Source organism: Eulemur rufifrons, chromosome 6, assembly GCF_041146395.1.
Source record: "Eulemur rufifrons isolate Redbay chromosome 6, OSU_ERuf_1, whole genome shotgun sequence".
NCBI lineage: Eukaryota > Metazoa > Chordata > Mammalia > Primates > Lemuridae > Eulemur > Eulemur rufifrons.
The window spans coordinates 793994-814709 of record NC_090988.1 but is presented as its reverse complement, the minus strand read 5'-3'; the positions used below and the strand labels follow the sequence as shown (position 1 = coordinate 814709).

The window sequence follows — 20716 nt, the reverse complement described above, 5'->3', positions numbered from 1 at the left end:
CTGAGGCTTTGTGGTCCTTTCACCTTGGGATCCTTTGTGTTCCTTCCCTTTTCTTCCTTTCCACTGTGCTGTCGTGCCTCCCCGCCCCCTTTCCTTTAACCTCTTTTATTTCCCTTCTCTTCTTGTCTACTTTACAAATTCTTGTAAATCAAAATATCCTAGTCACTTTCACTTTCCCTGTCTTCAGCTGGTGGTCAACATTTTTTATTAAGATTTTGTTGAATTTCAAGGGTGTCGAGGCTTTTGTGGAGTGCATTGTGTAATGTTTATTTAAAGGCACAAACAGTAGAAGGTATTGCCCCTGATTTTTTATCATGGGTGTAAGGTTTTATGTTTCCTGATTATTATTTCTGTTTTTTTAAATTGAAGCCGAGAGATGGGTTGAAATTTTTCCTCTTCTATTTTGGGAATTATCCTAACCATTGGGCAAACACACATATAGTGAAATAATCCCTACATAAAGAGTCTGTTTATTGCATAACACATGTTACAGTAGTTCTCATGCTCCGGAATTACTGAAAAGGTATATCAATTGATATTTGCAGCAGGAATACATTCTATGAATAATATTTCACAAATGAGTACTACTGGTTTTCCAATGAGTCAGTTTAAGTGTGATAAGAGTGTAGTGCGGGGCCCGACTATCTCGATTCAAGAGATACTGTATGTGAGAGTTTGGGCAAGGTCCTGATGTCTGTGTGCCTCAGTTTCTTTATGTATAAAATTGGGATGATAACTATCTCATAGAATTGTTATGGAGATTAACTTGGTTAATTAATTCAATTTAATTATATAAGTGTTCCCTATCTTTATTAAATGGGTATTAGTGCTATTACGACACTAAAAGTTTCTGTTGAAAACAATTATGAATTTGGAGTAGCATTTTGCTGTTGTGAGTGGAGAAGAGTTGTAGGAGTCCTTGTACATACTGAATATAGTTTGTGACTATGGTAATAATGCAGAACAGGTTTTGGTCAGCAGTATTACTGATTTGCATAACGAAACGGAGTATTTAACAGACTCTGAAGTGGGAGTCACATAATACAATGGAAAAGGCCACTGACCTGGCAGTCAGGAGACTTGGGTTCTGATCACACCTCTACCACAAACTAACCAGCTGTGTTGCTTTGAGCAAATGACTTGTCTTTTCTGGCTATCAGTTTACTCTGAGTTGAGTCCTCTCTTGACTAGATAATCTCTGAAGCCTCTTTCAATTTTACCATTTTTAAATTTGTTTTTGAGACAGGGTCTCTCTTTCTATCACCGGGGCTGGAGTGCAGTGGCATCACTGTGGCTCACTGCAGCCTCAAACTCCTGGGCTGGGTAATCCTCCTGCCTCAGTCTCCCAAGTAGCTGGTACTGTAGGCACATGCCACCATGCCTGGCTAGTTTTTTGTATTTTTTGTAGAGATGAGGTCTTGCTCTTGCTCAGGCTGGTCTCGATATTCCTGTCCTCAGTCAATCCTCCTGCATTGACCTCCAAAGTGCTAGATTACCGGGCCCAGACTGTTACTGTTCGCATTAAAGGGGGAAAGCATTGTCCATTTTAAAGACGGCCAACTCACTCATTGCCTTTTATCCTTATGTAATTGGCCAGTGCTTCATGTTGCAATTCTTGAACCAAGCTGAAGGAGAAAAATGATTGCAAATTGTACTGATGCTGTAATTAAAAGGGATTAGTCCTTTGAAAAACCTTAAATGATAGTATATGAAGGCATTCTAACCAACCAACTTTAAAGAAGCCATGTTTTCAGCAAAGGTTTCGGTTAGTAAGTAGGATACCATGAATTGAAATCTTAGGGTTTGTGCAAATTATGTCTGATGACAAAGCTAACACTCTAAAGTTACGGATTTTAATCATGAGATTTCTCGAATAATTCAAATGTCTTAATTACTTTGGTTCTTAAATGCCCATTTATAGTTTAGACCAGATTTGAGCTATCTATAGCTCATAGACCAAATCTTTGTCTATGCATGAAGAATTGTTTTTGCCTGTTAAAATGATTGGAAAAAAATCAGAGGAGGAAGAAGACTTCATTACATGTGAGAATTACATGAAATTCATATTTTTGTGTACATAAATAAAGTTTTACTGGAACACACACAAATATAAATCTGGGATAGGATAGTTGAAAACAAATGGAGTTGCTATTTGCCATGCTTGCCTTAAAAATTTTATCAGGATGGGGAAAAATGGTATTGAGAGTTTTTATTTTGCTACACTTTGGGTCAAATATAGTTCTCTGAGAAGAACTAAAGATGTAGCATTATTGTCCCTAGTGGAGTCTCTTAACCTCATGAGAATGGAAAAAAAAACAACAACCTGGCCTTTTATTTGATGGTCTCAGGGCTTCATCATGTCTTGGAAGAAAGACCCTGGGCCCTCTGGACTACAACAATCTGTGTGTAACAATTTAATTGTCACCTTGCCGAATTAAGGCTTTCATTGGGGGGGGGCACTTTTTTCTCATTAGCATGTGTGTAAATCCTTAGAAAAATTGAATAAATTGCATAGTTCAAGATTCAAGAATTAGTCAGGAAAATGTGGCATAATGGACAAAGTATTGCAGGGTTTAGAATCAAAGAACCTGTGTTGAATTTTTTGTTTGGTCATTTGTAAGTTTATGATCTTTTAATAAGAGGCTTAAGCATCCTGAATCTTCTCTTTCTCATCTCTACAGTAGGGACAGTCATGAGATGAGACTCAGGATCCAATGACAGTGCCATCACAGTGATTTATACCTAGCTGGTGTTCAACAACTGTTTGTTAAGAACATCATGTTGGGGAAGGGTGAATAGAAATGGAATAAGATGTGGTGGCAGTTGGGGTTGGAGATAATTTCAGATCTTTGCTGCTATCAGTAAAATGTGAACAAATTTAATTGTCACTGAAGTATAGTAAAAGCATTTAATTGCATACTTACAATAAAGCTATAAAATTTAACATCTGCCCTCACTAAAATTTTTGACAGATCAGCAGTTACAGTTTAATTTATAAAATACACATGTAAACAAGTTTAGGTAAGACTCAGACTGTTTATCATATAATAGACAATTTCATAATAAAGTATATTGTATCACACTGATTGTAGAGCATTTGGTATTTTCTTCAGTCAAGTATGTTAAGAAAATTGAACGTGGAGTATTTTTTCTAACTACATACCATCCGCTATTCTTGAAAAGTTTTTATTACTCCAATTTTGAGTTCTTTATAAATTTCTATCTCAGCCAAGATTCTTCCCCATATCATACTTAACTTGAATAACCACTGGGTGTGGTTTTGAAAGATTTTCCTTAAATACTCCTTCTTCCCTTGATTAAAAAAACCATCTTTTTGTAATCTCTGATTACTTTTCTCAGTTATTTTACTTAGTCTAATTGAAGAAGTCTAAGTCTTGACTTAGACTAAATTGCAGTATTATACTATCATTTAATCTTCAACACTTCCAGTATGTCTTAATCTCAGAACAGTGCTGTGAGTTTAAAGTAATATATATTCTGGATGACATTTTTGTCAAGTGGGGAAGGATGGTTAGGTTTGGTGATGAATCAAGAACTAAGACACAACTGAATTAAGCGTAGGCCCCCTCTGCCTTTTATTTTAGATCCCTAGTAAAAGTGACCAAAAATTTCTCAACTTCCAGATTTTCTTTTCACTTGTACGAATGTGATTTCTTCTCTAGTCATTCACTTTCTATTTCTTTAGTGGATGCAGCCAGAAAATTGGAATTTTTAAAAGCCATAAAATGTCAGATTAGAAAAGGACATAAAAGGTTTAAGAGCCAACCTGATTCTAAAAAGGTCTGCAACATCCTCAGTGATGGTAAACTCACTGTTCTTGAAGCATCTCATTTTACTTTTACAGCCCTGATTGCTAGAAAATTTCATATTTATATTCACTGAAATATCTCTTTAAAGCTTGTCATGTTGTTTAGGCAGTTCTGTTTATTCACCAGCCATGTTGTGACTTGATTGTAGATGTATCCACCTCATTTGCTCTCTCCAGAAAAATAATATGACCTCACCTTTGGCAATATGATTGCAATTGTGATCTTTAAGAATGTTTTTTGTTCACCTTCAGAGATTTGGCTTAGAATGACCCTTGGGACTGTTGCATAAAAAGGTTAATTTTTATTGTAATCAGAGTGTTAGAATTGAAGTAACTAATCACAGTTACAAAGTTAAGGTCTTCTGGAAGATTCTCTTGGGTGCTCTATTTTGTTTAAAACTGAGAGATTCATTTCAAATCCTCACAGAAAGAGACTTGGAAAACTTAAAAAAAAAAAAGACGAAGAGTTCATAATGTCTTAAATGTTTAAGCTGCTGCTTGAACTGAGATTATTTACATATATGTGTATGTGTATGTATATATTTTAAAATCCATTTTACTGAGTTTTAATTTATATATAATAGGCAATTTTAAACATATAATTTGTTGAATTTTGGCAAGTGTATGCAGTCATGTAGCCATCATCACCACAATGGTTTAGAATTTCCCATTACCTTAAAAAGTTTCCTTGTGCAGCTTTGCAGTAAATGCTTTTCTTTCTCCAATTTAACCCCTAAAAACCACTGATATGCTTCCTGTCACAGTAATTTTAAATTTTTTAGAATTTTATATATGTGGAATCTTACAGCATGTAGTGTTTTGTCACTAATTTCTTTCCCTTAATCTGATGCTTTGAGATTAATCCTAGTGTTTCAGGCATTAGTAGTTTCCTCCTTTGTTCCACTGAGTGTTACCAATTGTATAGATATACCACAGTTTGTTTATCAATTCACCAGACGACGGACACTTGAGTTGTTTTAAGTTTTGTCTATTGTGAATAAAGCTTCTGTAAACATTTGGGTTTATGTTTTGGGGTCAATATTTGTTTTTCTTTCTCTTGGATACATTCCTTTAGCGGTACAATAAATTGTTAAAGTGTGTTCCAAAATCATCATACTTTTTTTCATTCTTACGAGCAATGTATGAGAGTCCTCCAGTTCCACATTCTTGCCAACATTTGGTGGTGTTAGTCTTTTTAATTTTGGTCATTTTAGTACCTGTATAGTGGAATCATCTAATTTTACTTTCAGTTTGCATTTTTTAATGATGCATGGCATTGCTGATCTTTCCGTGCATTTATTTCATATTTGTACATCATTGTTGTTGAAGTGTCTTTTAAAATATTTTGATCAACTTTTAGAAACTGTATTAGAATATTTGTTTTCTCATTCAATCGTAAATGTTTCAAAATATATTTCACATATGAGCTATTTATCAGACACATGTTTTGCAAATGTTTTCTCCAAACATGTGACTTGTCTTTTCTTTTTTATTCAACTGATATGCATTGTTATTTCATTATATTGGTGGCACAATGTTGGTATCTCAATGTGAAGATCAAACGAAGACTGAATTACAAATGGTGGTTAATCGTATGACTACGGAGTGGCTGATTAACCTGGCTAAAGTATAGAACCCAGTAAGGCACTAAAATTCTGAGAGCTGCTTGGGCTGGAGCCACTAGAGATATTCTTCAAGAAACTATGAAATAAGTGATTGTTTCTGACGGCTCCAATGTCAACACAAGAGGCAAAAAGACTGAAGGGTTGTTTGGTTTCTGGGGAAATTGCACTACATCTGAGAATTTTGTTAGTCTCTGTTAACAAAATGAGCAGAAAAAAAAAGTGAACTTGATTGGGGCTGTAATTATTAATAACAGCATTTTGTATTGTTGCTTCACAGAGCCACTTGATTCCTTTGGCACTCTGCAACCCTTTTGCTGAAACAATATTAGAAATATCAGCAGTATACACTTAAGCAGAGCAAAACTTTACAAAGGCCTATGGCTGTCACCTAGAGTTAACGGCTTCAAAGTCGGACTTGAATTATGTGAGGCTGCCTTCAGGTATACTCTCTTTGATAGGTAATTTTTGATCTTCAGTTAAAATTACGTATTGGCTTTAATTGAAACTTCTATTACAGAGACACCTAAAATTATTTTGAGAACTCATGGTTTTTATAGTAACAATATTCCAATAGAGACATAAGTGCCCAAAGGAGGTTACTTAATCAAATAGAAATGATATGGTACAAAAATATGCAGTGTAGGGGACCACTGTGGGTAGCTGTTGAATATAGGAACAGGTGATTTCTATTGCTTCAAGCCCTACTTTTGATAGCCCTGATGAGTCATCTAACTCCAGAACTAAATAGAACCCTCCTTCTGATCAGTTATCAGAGGATGCCAAATAAGCAACATGATTTACAGATAGTTCAAGGGTGGAAGATGAACATTCTATCTGGAAGGTAATTACATTGAACCTGGTTGATGGCTTTCTGATGGTGTCATTATTATAGAATATTACTGAACCAAGAGTTAAAGTAATATTTTAGACAAAATGTAAAACATAGGATGATAAATAATAGGGTGGACTCTTTCTCACTAATTTAGCATTCCAATAATTATCATATTATTTCCCCGATTACCCTAAGTGAACTAAGACAAAATATAGTAATGAGTGTAATAATGCTATTCTCTCAGCGTGAATAATTACTTTTGTAAAAGTAACAATACTGTTGACCAAAAAAGTAAAAAATTGCAAATTGAATGATTGAAGCCATTATTTCTGACTGGTTATTTATTCTTTCAATCAATTTGATGTAGAACAAATCAACAGGGTCCAAGGAGAGCAGGGAATAAACAGAACAGGACTTGACCCCTGTGAACATGCCTTTGAAAACCCCCTTCACCATCCTCCCCATGCCATGTCACTGGCCATCGTCTTCGATTCACTCTCAGTGTGCATGTTATAGGTTTCCACTTGGGATGCCCTCATCATGGCTTTGCTCTCTGCAGGCACTGTAGGTGAAGGAAAACAAATAAGTGAAATTCAGAATAGGTCTCGGTTCTGTAACACATTCAGAAAGGATCACTAAGAAATAACTGGAAAATACAGGGATATCTTCCAGAAATTTTGGAGGGGGACAGAAAAGCCTTTAAAGAAATCAGAATCATAGCCGGGCATGGTGGTGCATGCCTGTAGTCCCAGCTACTCGGGAGGCTGAGACAGGAGGATCCCTTGAGCTCAGGAGTTTGAGGTTGCTGTGAGCTAGGCTGACGCCACGGCACTCACTCTAGCCTGGGCAACAGAGAGAGACTCTGTCTCAAAAAAAAAAAAAATAAATAAATAAAAAAAAAAAAAAAAAAAAAAGAAATCAGAATCCAGCTGGAGTTGGATCTTAGATATCAAACTCTTTTAGTAAACAGAGAAGCCAAGAACACAAAACAGTGACAGCTGGACCCAATACTTTCCCTAGTTGGGCTGAGCAAGACAAAGCCAATTCCAAACTTTCTAACAGAATCATAACATAGTCACCACTCCATGGATTCCCCCACCTACCTTCTGTCCTGACTCACATGCTGCTTGTTCACAGCCAGAATCTGTTTCCAGATCTAAGCCCAACGGGCAGGGTTTAGAAGTGACATAGCACACGTACCTCTGGTTTGCCTGTAAGAGACCTGTCTCAGGTGCTGGCTAGAAGTCTTTCTCTTTACAACACTTTATGATATAGAAGTAACAGGATGCCATTTGAAGCCACAGGCACGCACTTCTTCTACTTTTTCAACAATAAGATGAGGGTTCATCCAATGCAGGCATTTGAAGACACAATAATGCAGCCAAGAGGAGGAAGTGCCAGTGTGGGGTGGGGAGAGGAGGAGAGGATGGAGGAAAATGAGGAAAATAAAGAAGGAGAAGCAGAAGGTCCATGGGAAGAGTCCATCCCTCCATCTTGAGCACTACCTCGCCCTCAAGAGAGCGCGGGTCCAGAGTCAGAAAACCAGTCCGAGAGTCTTCATTCTGCCATTCAGTCCTTAAGCGTCCTTGGACGGGTTACATTAACTCCTTGAGTCTGAGTCCCCACATTGTAAAATGGAGATAATAATACTTGTGTTCTCAAGCTCAAAAATATTTGTGAGAATAAAAATATTTCCCAACCTACAGAGTGTGGTGGTTAGCTACTTATCTGTCTCTACACTGCTCAGGAAGGAAGAGAAGTTGATGTAATACTTTCCTCAGCCATGATTTCAGCCCTTTATTCCTGAGGCTGTAGATCAACGGGTCAGCATGGGGGTTACCAGGTTATTCAGGATCTGAACAGCTGCATCCAGACAGGGGCTTGGGGTTGGCCTCTGGTATATGAGGACCACTAGCAGGTGGAAAAGCAGGATGGCAGTGAGGTTGGCACTGCAGGTGGAGAAAGCAGTATCGGCCCTTGGCAGAGCAGATCTGCAAGATGGGACAGATGATGTGACTATAGAAAGAAAGAATGAGAAGAAAGGAGCCGAGGGGCATGAGGCCCATGTTGACGAACCCCACCATCTTCAGGGCTGATGTGTCTGCAGAAGGCAGCTTCAGCATCATTGGAATATCAAGAAGTAATAGTCCACCTCATTGGGGCCACTCTAGGGCAAATGGAAGGTCAGAGTGGTGAGAAAGGTGGCCTGAAGGTAGCCCAAAAATGAGGTCCCCAAGGGAAGGATGGTGGCTCACTCTGTGGCTCATGATGATGTAGTGTAGATGGTGACATATGGCAACAAAGAAGTTGTAGGCCATCACTGAGTACAGGAAACTCTCAGTATAGCCCAGGACATGGTGAAAGAAGAGCTGGGACCTGCAACCTGCAGAGCAGAGGTGTAGCTGTTCCCTGAGAGGTAGAGCAGCATCTTGGGGGATCTCACAGAAAGGAAAACTATGTGAAAATAGACAGCTTGCACAGGAAGAGGTATATGGGAGTGTGATGCTGGGTGGAGACAAAGCCAGTAGGATGGGCAGGTCCCCACAAGGGCGAAAATGTGGAAGGACAAAACAAAACAAAAAGCATCATCTCCAGACCCTCTATGTGCAGGATGCCCAGCAGGATAAACTGAGTCACCACCAAGAGCTTCCTCAGAGCTGTGAGAAAGTCCAACGTGGAAACCCCTCGGGACTCAAGACACCAAAGTCTAAACACCAGAATAAAGTTATCAAGCTTTTTGCTGATAAGTGCACTGGCTGGGTTTTCAACAAGCAACAACCTACTTTCTTTTGTAGAGGAAAAGCGAGATCGTTATAAAAATATCAGGTAATAAGAAGTTCCTGTTTCAGAATCACGGTTTGTTCAACTGACGAAAGGAATGTTTTATAAAGGCAGATATCTTCTATAGCAAGATTCAAAGTTTAGAGACATTCAGAACCATCTCAGGTTAAAAAAGTTTTCATCATGGATGTATTCTGTTTGAGCATATTTATATTTTAAACACCCATGTCTTTATGTAACAAACCCCCACATTTTATCACATGTTTTTTAAGTAGGCAAGAAAAATGCTACTAATCCTTGGAAGACTAGGATATCTTGAGCAACCATTTTTTTTTCCTTCACATTTCTTTTTCCTGAAGCCTATGAAAAGGACTCCATCTCTAGTGAAAAAAAACAAATCAACAAACACAGCCAATGAAAAAACCTGACATCATGCTACCCGGCGTTCTTTAATCACTATTTTCTCCACTCTGGGTGCATGAATTGGCTGGTTCCTGGAATGATTCTGTGAGGACACGTGACTGTAAAATGCCACAGAAATGGCCACTGGCTTAGATTTAGAGAAAAATCTCACATGATTTTCTTCATCACCAGACATGCTTTTCTTCTTAATGCGTTGATTAGTAGCATCTTTCTTGGCTACTTATTAAAATGTGGATGGTTTCTCTGTACAACTTCCTCTGTCTCCCCATCCCTTATTCCTCATTTGTGACATCCTGGCCCTCTCAGGACACGAATCTCAAGACTTCCTCTACAGAGTCATGCTTCCTCTACAGAGAATGTTTTCTCTGGTCCTCTGCGAAGTACCTCTAAAACCACATGACAGGACCAATCCCATGCTGTAACAAGGAAAAACCTCTAAGTACTTAAGTAACAAATATTTTTGGCATAAAATTTTTGTAAACTCATTTCAGTAAAGAGAATTATTATTTCTTCTTGCCATAAGTATTAACAATGGTTATCCTCATGCTGCCTCTCCCAGGTATCTTACACAAAGGTGTCATAATAATTATTATCTTTATGTTATCATTGTCCCATTTCCTGTTCTTGTGGACATCAGTTTCTTATCATGGTTAAGTGTCTGTGGTTCAGTGTTTGTCCCCAACATCACAGACGACTGTAGGCCCGAAGTCTGGGCTGGCCACAGAATCCCCAGTTGAAGAGCTGGCTGAGGCTCCTCCACAAGGCAGAGAATCACAGGAGCCATGGCCACCATGCTCTAGTGCCTCCTGTGACTCCACACACAGCTTGAGTTTGCTTTCCACTGGGCTGAATTTGGAGCTACAGAGTCTGTCTGAGTCCTGGCAGGGAGAACCACACCACTGGGCTGACTGCACAGCTCCCAGTCCCTCCGCTGCCCTTAAGGGAATGTCATTCTGTTCCTCTTGCAGTGAGTTTTCTTCTAGAACACCAGAAACATTTGGAGGTGGCTCCAAGTGTCCTTCCACAGGACCTGTCTTCTTTTCCTCTGGTCTGGCTGCCTTTGCTTTCTTTTTGAGGAATCAGTTTTTCATGCTGGCCCCACCATTTCTCAACCATGTGGTGGGATGAAGAGTTACAGAATGTGTTCATGAATGCCACTCTTTGGTGTCCTTTTTGTATAAGCTGGGCAGCTGCTGGCCTGCCCTGATGAGGGTCCAGGCATTCCAGAAACAAGGCCAGAACTGCTACAGTAAGAAGAGAGCCTTTTGTGTTTTCTTTGGCCTGAAAAGTGTGAGCTATTGGAGAGGAGTTTCACTGGGTATAAACACAGAGTGTTCAGAAATCTGAGAAATAGCACCGTCCTGGAGCCCACTGGTGTGCCCGATGGGGAGGTACCTAGAAAGGATAAGCTGGGCTGGCTACTCCGTGGGCAAAGGATTAATCTTGGGTGTAGAATCTTCTCAGTGTTTTGGTTGGTGGCACTACTCTAGCCCACCTCAATCCCCATGACCAAAGTCTGATTAAGAAGCTTTTGTCCGTCTATTCGCAAAGACTTATGTAGTTTGAGATAATCCTCCTCTTCATGAAAGAGAACAGATTCCCGGAGACTTTTATGCTGCTTCTTTAAAGAAATACCCCAGAGAAAGGACAGTTGCCTCTGCAGTCATTTATGTTGCGCTCTGAGCTGTGCTGCTCTTTCCTTGAACTCTTGAGGGCATGTGTTGCCCGTGGTGGGGAGTTTCCAGTTGTATCCAAATCAAGCAGCTGTTCTTGGAATGATTCTGTGAGGACCCAGAAATGGCCAATGGCTTGGACTTGTGGAAAAGTTTCATACAATTTCCTTCCTTACCAGACAAGCTTGTCTTCTTAATGTTTTGATTAGTGGAATTTTTCTTGCTGGCATCAGTGCTTGTGAATAAACTGTGTTTTAAAACTCTGTCTTATCCCCCTGCATGGAGGAGTTAATGGTGCTTCAGATAGTCCTCATCTTTTTGACACAGAAGAGCATCACAGCTGGATTACACAGCTTTTTCTGATAAAACTCCCTGAGATAGGAAAGCTATGGATCCAGACAGTAGATGCCGGGCTTTCAGCAGCACCAGTTTTGCCTCACATTTTTGCTGCTTCTGCTGCAGCTGTGGACAGGTGGCCGGGTGTGCCAGACAGGGCCTCGGCGGGATCCCGCAGCAAGACACTTGTGTGCACTGTAACATTGACTGCCTTGGCTTCACAAGGCTGGACCATCTGAGCATCTTCTTATTCAGGATGGTCCACGAGGAAGTCATTGAGGGATAAAGGGTATTCCAGCTTCCACCTCAGGTTGGTCAAGGTCACCACTGAACATTGAAACAGTCTGTACTTCTTCTCCATTGGCCAAGTTTCTTTGCCACATCGCTGCATGGGGGCATAAATGTCCTCATTCAGTTCATTATCCAAGCTTTTCATATGAGGAGGAGTGCCTCAGTTGGAAGTGAGAAATATCTGTGAAAAAAAATCAAACCACGATTAACACTTTTACTTAGTACAAATACAGCCCATACTGCCTTAGAAACAAACTATGGTGCTTAGTTTATTTCTCTTTTCATATGGAGTATTCAAATTCCTGCTCTTAAGAAAGAATCTTTTACAATCTTCCCAATGTTAGAATAGAATAAAGGAGGAAACACCTGTTGGGGTATACTAGATTTATCTCAGGGCCTGATGAATGGGCTTTCCTTAAGTAAGATTTTTCTCTAAACAAGGAACACATCATAGACCAAAACATGGTGAAAAATATGAAAGAAATAATTCCAGCTATACCTAGATTCTGAATAAGACTCTGCCTTCTGACATGGATTTCTGGTTGTTACACATAATTAACTCTATTCTTGGGAAACCTATTTACTAATCCTATGAATTTCTCTTTTACAAAGTTTTTTAATGTCCATGATCTTATTTAATAGTTACAATAACCACAAAGACATTATTTTTATCCACATTTCATAAATGAAGATACTGATGTTCAGTGGCGTAGAATAACTGGCCAAAGATAACACAACTGGTACCTGGTGGTGCAGGAAGTCATATTGCGGAGGGCTGTTTGTCTGTCAGTTCAGTGTTTCTCTAACCCCAAGTGATGCAAGTTGTTTTCTAAACAGCTCATGGCAAATTAGAATTCTGAGAAGTTTCTCAGGGACCAGTAAAAGGAAGGAGAGGAAAAAAAAAAAACCAGGCCTGTCTCTACTATGTCTGAACTTTTTTTTTTTTTTTTAATTTCAGCTTATTATGGGGGTACAAAAGTTCAAATTACATACGTTGCCCATGTACTGCCTATCCCCCCGAGTCAGAGCTCCAAGCGTGTCCATTCCCCAGACAGTGCGCACTGCACTCATCATGTAGGTATGCCCATCCCCTCCTCCCTCCCCCCCTCCCCGGGTCAGCACCTTCAAGCGTGACCATTCCCCAGACGGTGCGCCAGTTTCCACCATAGCACATTCTACTATATATATTCGAGATCCTCATAAAGTTTCATTGAAAAAAAGGTTGAAACCATCATATTATAGCACGCTGCCACCAATAACCTCTTGAAAGCTGTGGCCTCATCATGCACATTTCTTGAGCCTACCGAAATATTATCATGTACTGACCTATTGGCAGGTCTTCTAAGAAAGGATCAGGAGCCTTGGGACCTACTGACCCGGGTCAGAGGCTCCTTCCCGTCAGCTGCCAGGGGCTCCAGGAAAACCTCTGTCCCAGCATCTTGAGACATATGTCTACTTTTCACAAAAAAACAATCCCGCTATTGACAATACCTGAGGCATTTCTGCTAGTGCCACATGTCCCTGAAACCTCTCCATAAAGGGAAGTGATTTCTTCTCCAAATACCCTGTGGCAATTTTCTGTCATAAATTGCAAAAGCAGGGTGACCTGTACAAAAATGGATGAAAATGAACTGTTAGTTCTCATATAACATGTTAATAAATCACATTTCATATGTGCATATGTATAATATCTCCAAACATGTCATTAACCTCTTGTACTATAGGACTGCGATTTTAAAGTAAGTACTATATTATTGCAACTTCTACATTTTTAGATGAAGACATTTTGGGTCTGTGTCACTGAATTTAACCAAGATTACGCATATGAGAAGTGGGGATGGCGCTGAGAATTGAACCTTGGCTTGCCTAACTCCAGCATCTTTTTTGTTTGTTCCTTTTACCTCATTTAAATTTTAGAATCTCATCAGCTGCCGTCTTCTCACTCTGCGGCTGAAGCCAATCACAGTGTTCATCCCCCTTAAAGTGAAAAGAGAAGTAAATCAATTGTTACTGCTTCTGTGCCTGACAGATCACTTTCCTATAGTCTACCAGGATAGAATAAAACACCACATAATTAGTAAATTCAAATTTATAAGGAGGTGTACTTAAGTTATTTAAAAAATTATCTTTCAGGATTAATACCTCAAATTTCATTTTCAAAATGGTGATTCAGACCCCCAGGGCATACAAAGACAAAGTTCATTATCTTTTTTTGTAAATTCATTTTCTAGTTCTGGGCTGCAGGAAGTTTGAGGCCAAAGAACCCTTGGAGCGATACATACCGCTAACTTAAATGCATCCATCTGAGTGGACGGGGAATGTTGCTCAATGTTGTGTGATAATACAAATAGGTATTCTAGAAGAACAACATTGGCACTTGGAAGCTGCTCTAATCGCCTAAAGACAAAAAATGCCTCTTTAAGCGAGACATTTTATCTAAACACTTGTAAAGACAGGCAAACCCAACTTTGCACGAGGAGGAGGGCAAAGTCAAGAACCAGCTCAGACAGAGAAGCTTCAGGTAATGTGTACCCAGCAAAGTGAGGGCTGCCTGTAGAGAAGGAGAAAAGAAGCCCTGGGGATTTACTTTTTTGTATATTTTCACACTGTCTTTACAACCCAATGAAAATGTATTTAGAGGCCAGAAAAAGTCTCACTAAAAGAATAAAAACCTGCCTGAAATATTTCCCTGAAACTAGTACAATAAATTAAGGCAAATCCTGTAACATTTCAGAATAATCTCAACCAAAACCACAAAACCTTTCTGATAAAATTATGCAGCAATTATATTTGTAGTGCTTTTTCATTTCTACGTAGCAACTCAGGAATGTTGTCTCTTGGTGAGAACCCAAACCTCAGCTATAAAGACTTCCAGGTCCACTGTGAGAGTTTCTGCTCTGCTCCAGCATCTTCTAAGGTTGATTTTGTCCCAAATCTTGCCTCATTGGTCTCACTTACACATATAAGTCAACCTTATAGTATTATATTTTCTACTGTTCTCATTTGGTAATTGCTAAGGGATTTTTAAATGGTTACTCACCAAAAATTATTATTGCTACTATCCGGAAAACATATATAAGCTGACATTCATGATTGCTGCTTTTTTCTATAAGAATCTGCAACCTGGGGAAAACAAGGTAGTCTGACTCCTGTTGCATAAATAGCAGAAAAGCCTTTCTTCAGTATAATAGACAGTGAATATAGTTTTTGTCAGGATAACTTATGAAGGACTTTGAAATAGACAAAAAGATAACTGGGCGTATTCAGTGGAAAATAAAGCATCTAGCAAATGCTTCTGGGATTCTATAGGGTCCCTAAGTCTTTTCCCAACAAGGGCTATTTTACAACTGTGTAAGTTGTAGGTAACGAATAGCAGTGTACACGATACTTGGGTGAAGGCTTGAAAATTTTGTCTTGTGGAGACACAACACATTTATATTCACTCTTGTCTAGTACAAAAGATCAGTTTTGCATCTTTTTGTAACTTTATTTCAGTATTTTGGTTCAACTTCGTTGAACACACGAATCGTGGTAATTTGAAATATACAAAGATGGTTGTAACATCTTACTGGTTTGTTTGTTAGTTAATAATTTAAATAAAATCTTTCACATGTGTTCATTTTATATTTGCATGATAGTCATAATATTTAAAAAAAAATCAGCCTTTAACAGCTTATGTGATATATATAAATATGATATATGTAAATAGATTTATATATAAATATGCAAAGATAGATATAAAATATTTTGGACACTGAGCAAACAAATAAAGAATTTGATGGTATCTGAATGGCTCCCACCAAACTTCAATGCAAGTGGAGGTAGTATTATGTCATGGTTTAGTTTCTGGCATCCTCAACAGCTGTATTATGTTCCACATATAAAGGATGTCTATCAATAGCAGTATGTAGATAATTCATATTTGAAAGCTGCTCGAGAAACAAAAAGCTGTACTAAACAAGCATGTGCAAATGAATGATACTGGGCTGCTTGAGTTTTCACAGAACTCAAAGTATGGCTTTTTGTTGATGGACGTTTCTTTCCTATTTTCTTATCATGCAGGAAATATTCAGGAATGCAGGTAGTGAGTGAGTTCTTCGAGCAATTTCCCTTTGCATGTGTACAAACAGTGCATGCTCTTTGATCAGACTGAGACTTTGCAACCCCCTTTTGACTTGACACTTCTCAAGGAGTTAACTGATTCTCTGCTGTACTACCACAGTACTCTCTAAATATTTCTTTTATAGCATGAGTTATACAGCATTATTATTGTAACTCTTCGTTTATCTATCTTTACCAAACTGAATTCCTCGAGAAGAGACAATATGTCATTTTCTCTGTATGACTTCAGTTTCTGAGTTAATTATATAAGGAGTTGTCTGGTTACTTAAATATTTATAAAAAATTACGATCATAAGTTGTAGACTGGGTCCACAGTATTAGCTAGAGAAATATCGATGACAGCTTATATCAATCCAGATGTATGGAAGATATATAATGTTCAAGTATTCCATGTTAATAGGATTAGAGAGAAAACAATAACAATGACAGGCTAGCATAAATCTCTTTTTAAAATCATCCTGATGAATATGATTTTGTTTTAATATACAAACTTATAGTTTTTAATGTTTCTAAAAAGGATTTTGAGATATGACACAATTAGAATAATTACCTTGAATTTTATTTATCTTATCTTCATCATTTCCTTCATCCATCAGACAGACCAGTAATCATAGAGATCTCATGAAAAAATGCCTCCTGGAATATTTTGAAGAAAATCTTTACATAAATACAAAAAAAAAATTTCAAATACTTATTTTCATACCACTTATATATTAGAGAAGCCAGAAAGAAAATATCTTGTTGAAAAGTTCAGTTAAGTCCTCCCTTCCATGAACTACACAAAGCACTGTGCCAATACTTTACTGACAAAGAAACAAATGCTTTGATTTTTTTCTAACAAAAGCCATTGGGATAACCAAAGTATGGATTATGGTGGGAAAGATAAAGGACAACCTATCTGGGTGGAACCTCCTGTTTGCACACATTTTAGTACTAGTGTGCAAACTAGTACAACATGACAGGGTGTGGCAGGAAACCATTCTAAATCCTCTTTTCCCCTTCCCTTAAACATCTAGTTCAAGGCAAGGAAATATGTCAGGATTTCTGTGAGGCTCATAATCTGGTCATCATGCATTCCACCATTCCATATGTGCTTATTCATAGGTGTCAAGCACTGCTTGAGGTGCTAGGGAGAGAGAAGTGAATAAACTTAGAAATTTTTATTCCAGTGCTCTTGGTGCACAATTGCATCAAGAGCTACTTAGGGTTTTCCCTGCATTCCATATAGGAGGGTTCTCAGCTATTTGGTGAGAAAAAGCATTCCAGGTGACAGCTGGAATCTAGGAGATTGGGGCAACACCCCCATGCCTGATGTACACCAAGTAATGTGTCCACAGTACATTATCCTTTCTTGGAGGCCCTATTCTGCTGAGAATACAGGTGAAGCTGGGTGTGCTGAAACCAAACCATGACACAAACAGGAGATTACCAAGAGAGTTTCTTTTTTGGTTTTTATTTACAGAGAGCTTAAAAGTAAAATAATTTGGTCTTGGTCCTAGACAGTTGATTCTAGGCCAACTCTTTCTTGCTTTTGGCATGGCATTAACAGCACCAAGCTTGTAGTCTGATCTCCAACTCAGCAAACTTTATTCAGAGTAAATTGAATTTCATGTTTAAGCACTCTGCTTATGGTTTTCTACCTTCTTGCAATTTCCTGCTTGTAACATAGAGAGATTAAAGTCTGCAACTGTATAATTTTAACTTTTACTGGGAATCCAAATCAATAATTTTATGTTCCTTATAGAAGGTAGCGCCATTGTTTTTTGTAGTTGAGTAGTATTCCATGGTATACATATACCAAATTTATTAATCCACTCATGTATTGATGGGTACTTAGGTTGATTTCACATCCTTGCGATTGTGAACTTTGCTGCAATAAACATTCTAGTGCAAGTGACTTTTTATAAAATGACTTTTTTCCTTTGCGTAAATGCCCAATAGTGGGGTTACTGGATCAAATGGTAGTTCTACTTTTAGTTCTTTGTGGCATTTCCGTACTGCTTTCCATAGAGGTTACACTAATTTGCAGGCCCACCAACAGTGTACAAGTGCTCCTTTCTCTCTGCATCTATGCCAACATCTGTTGTTTTGGGAGTTTTCGATAAAAGCCATTCTCACTAGGTGATATATCACATTGTGGTTTTGATTTGCATTTCCTTGAGGATTAGAAATGTTGAGCATTTTTTCATATGTTTGTTGACCATTAGTCTTTCTTTTTCAAAAAATTTTCTGCTCATGGCTTTTACCCAAATTTTAGTGGGGTTGTTTGAATTTTTTTTTCTTGTTTTGCTTGATTCTGCTTTATCGATTCTGCTTATTAGTCCTTGATCGGATATATACCATGCAAATATTTTCTCCCATTCTATAGGTTTTCTGTTTGCTCTCGTGATAATTTCCTTGGCTGTGCAGAAGCTTTTTAATTTGATCAGAGCCCATATACTTATTTTGTTGTTGTTGTAATTGCCTTTGGGGTCTTCTTCATAAATTCTTTGCCTAGGCTGATATCTATAAGAGTTTTTCTAACATTTTCTTGCAGAATTCTTATTGTTCTTATTGTTTCATGCCTTAGGTTTAAGCCTGTTATCCATCACAAATTAATTTTTGTGAGTGGTGAGAGGTGTGGATCCTTAATAAGTCTTCTGCATGTGGCTCTCCAATATTCCCAGAACCATTTATTGAATAGGGATTCTTTTCCCCAGTGTATGTTTTTGTCTGCTTGGTCAAAGATCTGGTGGGTATATGAGGATGGTTTTATATCTGTGTTCTCTCTTCTGATCCATGGGTCTTGTGTCTCTGTTCTTGTGTCCGTAACTTCTGAGGTGAAGGAAGTTGTACTTAGGAGCAAGAGTAGTGGTCATTTACCTTCATACCTAAGAAAACTGGGCACAAGCCATCTCAGTTACGAGAATCCGAGGAATGAGTACATTTCTAGGCATTAGCATGGATCCCAGGCAGACGGGCCTGCAGCAAGGAGCAGTTCTCACTGTGTGCACTTGGGGTTCTATGGAGTTCTCCTTAGGGCACACTCATGTGTCCCTCAGTATCCACCACTTCTCCACCTATGCCTGATTCATAATTCAACTCATGTCCTGGTGGGATGCAGCCCACATCAGGGTCCACTCTTAAGCCATTATCAACATAGCAGTGAAAAGAGTGTTTTAAATTCAGCTAGCCTTTATGACAGGGGTCAGCAAATTATGGCCTGTGGGGCAAATTCTGCCCACCACCTGTTTTTGTAAATAAAGTTTTATTAGAACAAGGCTTCACTCATTTTTTATAGATTTTTCTATGGCTCTTTTCATGCTACAACAGCAGAGTTGAGAATTTGTGACAGATGATATGACCCGCAACACATTAAATAGTTATTATCTGGAACTTCAAAGATCTGATGTCTGTTCCAGGAGATGAGGAAGATGCCACAGGTTTGTATCCATTAGAATTGTTTCCAAACTGTTTTTATGCCCAAAAGATGCTTACAACTTGCATGGATAGATGTTTTAAAAAATTAGTTTATGCACAAATAAAAAGAAAAAAAATAGCTTCACCCACAAGTGGACTAGTGACCTCCTTCTGAAACAGTCTGGGCCCCAGCCAGTTTCTTCAGGGCTCCCTTCACATCTTTGTTCCTCACTGTGTGGATTGTGGGGTTCAGCATGGGGGTGGCTGCATTGCCAAAGATCTGCACTGGGGTTACTGGGATTTCACTCAAAGATGGCTGGGTATAGATGAGGGCAAAGGGCCCAAAGAACAGTGTGAGGAAACAGAGGAGGAAAACACAGGTAGACACCACCTTGTGTTTCCCTTCAGCAGAGCGCATCTTCAGGATTGCAATGACAATGTGGACATATGAAGCAAGGAAGAGGAGGAAGCAGGTCATGGGCACGAGGCCAATGCTGATGAAGCTCACCATCTCTATAATGAGGGTGTTACCACATGCCAATTTGACTAAAGTGAAAATGTCACAAATAAATACTAAATTTCATTAGAGTTTACAATACGGCAGTTGGAAGGTCAATGTGGTGAGAATTGTAGCATGAAAGGAGCTAGTGAACCAGGTACCGGCAGCCAACAGGGCACACACCCGGCGGTTCATGATGATGGTGTAGCACAGTGGGTAGCAGATGGCAGCAAACCCGTCACAGGCCATTACTGGGTAGAGCAGGCACTCCGTGCTGGCCAGGAAGTGGTAGAAAAAGACCTGGCACATGCAACCACCCAGGGAAATGACTGAGCTTCTCACCAGCAAGTTGGCCAGCACCTTTGGAGTGCTCACAGAAGAGAAACCAGTGTCCAGCACGGAGAGATTACAAAGAAAGAAAGATGTAGGGGTGTGGAGGTGGGAGTCAGACATCACAGCTAAGAGGATGAGAGGATTTCCCAGCAGAGTGCAGAGGTAGAAGATCAAGAACACAGCAAAGAGCACAGCTTCCTGCCCCTCTGTGGGGGGTATACCCCGCAGAATGAACTCTGGGACTAAACTGTGATTCTTTATCTCCATAGAAGTTAGATGCTATCCCGAAAAGCAGGGAAATGACAGTATGTTGATGATCCAAGGGACCAAATTTCACTGCTTTCTACCAGTACATTCACAAAGAAAAAAGCAATCGTAGATCCTGCTGATGAAAGGATAATGTTGATTGTGATTCAGACTGTAGGAACAGCAAATATCCTCAGAAGGAAGTGTGATCGGCCGGGCGTGGTGGCTCACGCCTGTAATCCTAGCACTCTGGGAGGCCGAGGTGGGCGGATCGTTTGAGCTCAGGAGTTCGAGACCAGCCTGAGCAAGAGCGAGACCCCACCTCTA

The 20716-nt window shown here is 39.1% G+C and overlaps 1 protein-coding gene across 1 annotated transcript; it reads right to left on the bottom strand.

Moving 5' to 3' along the window:
* Positions 1–19468: 19468 nt before the first annotated feature.
* LOC138383627 (putative olfactory receptor 10D4) lies at positions 19469–20410 on the bottom strand. Its single transcript, XM_069468623.1, is given in 1 exon segment — positions 19469–20410. A coding segment is annotated over 1 exon segment (942 nt).
* Positions 20411–20716: the final 306 nt, after the last annotated feature.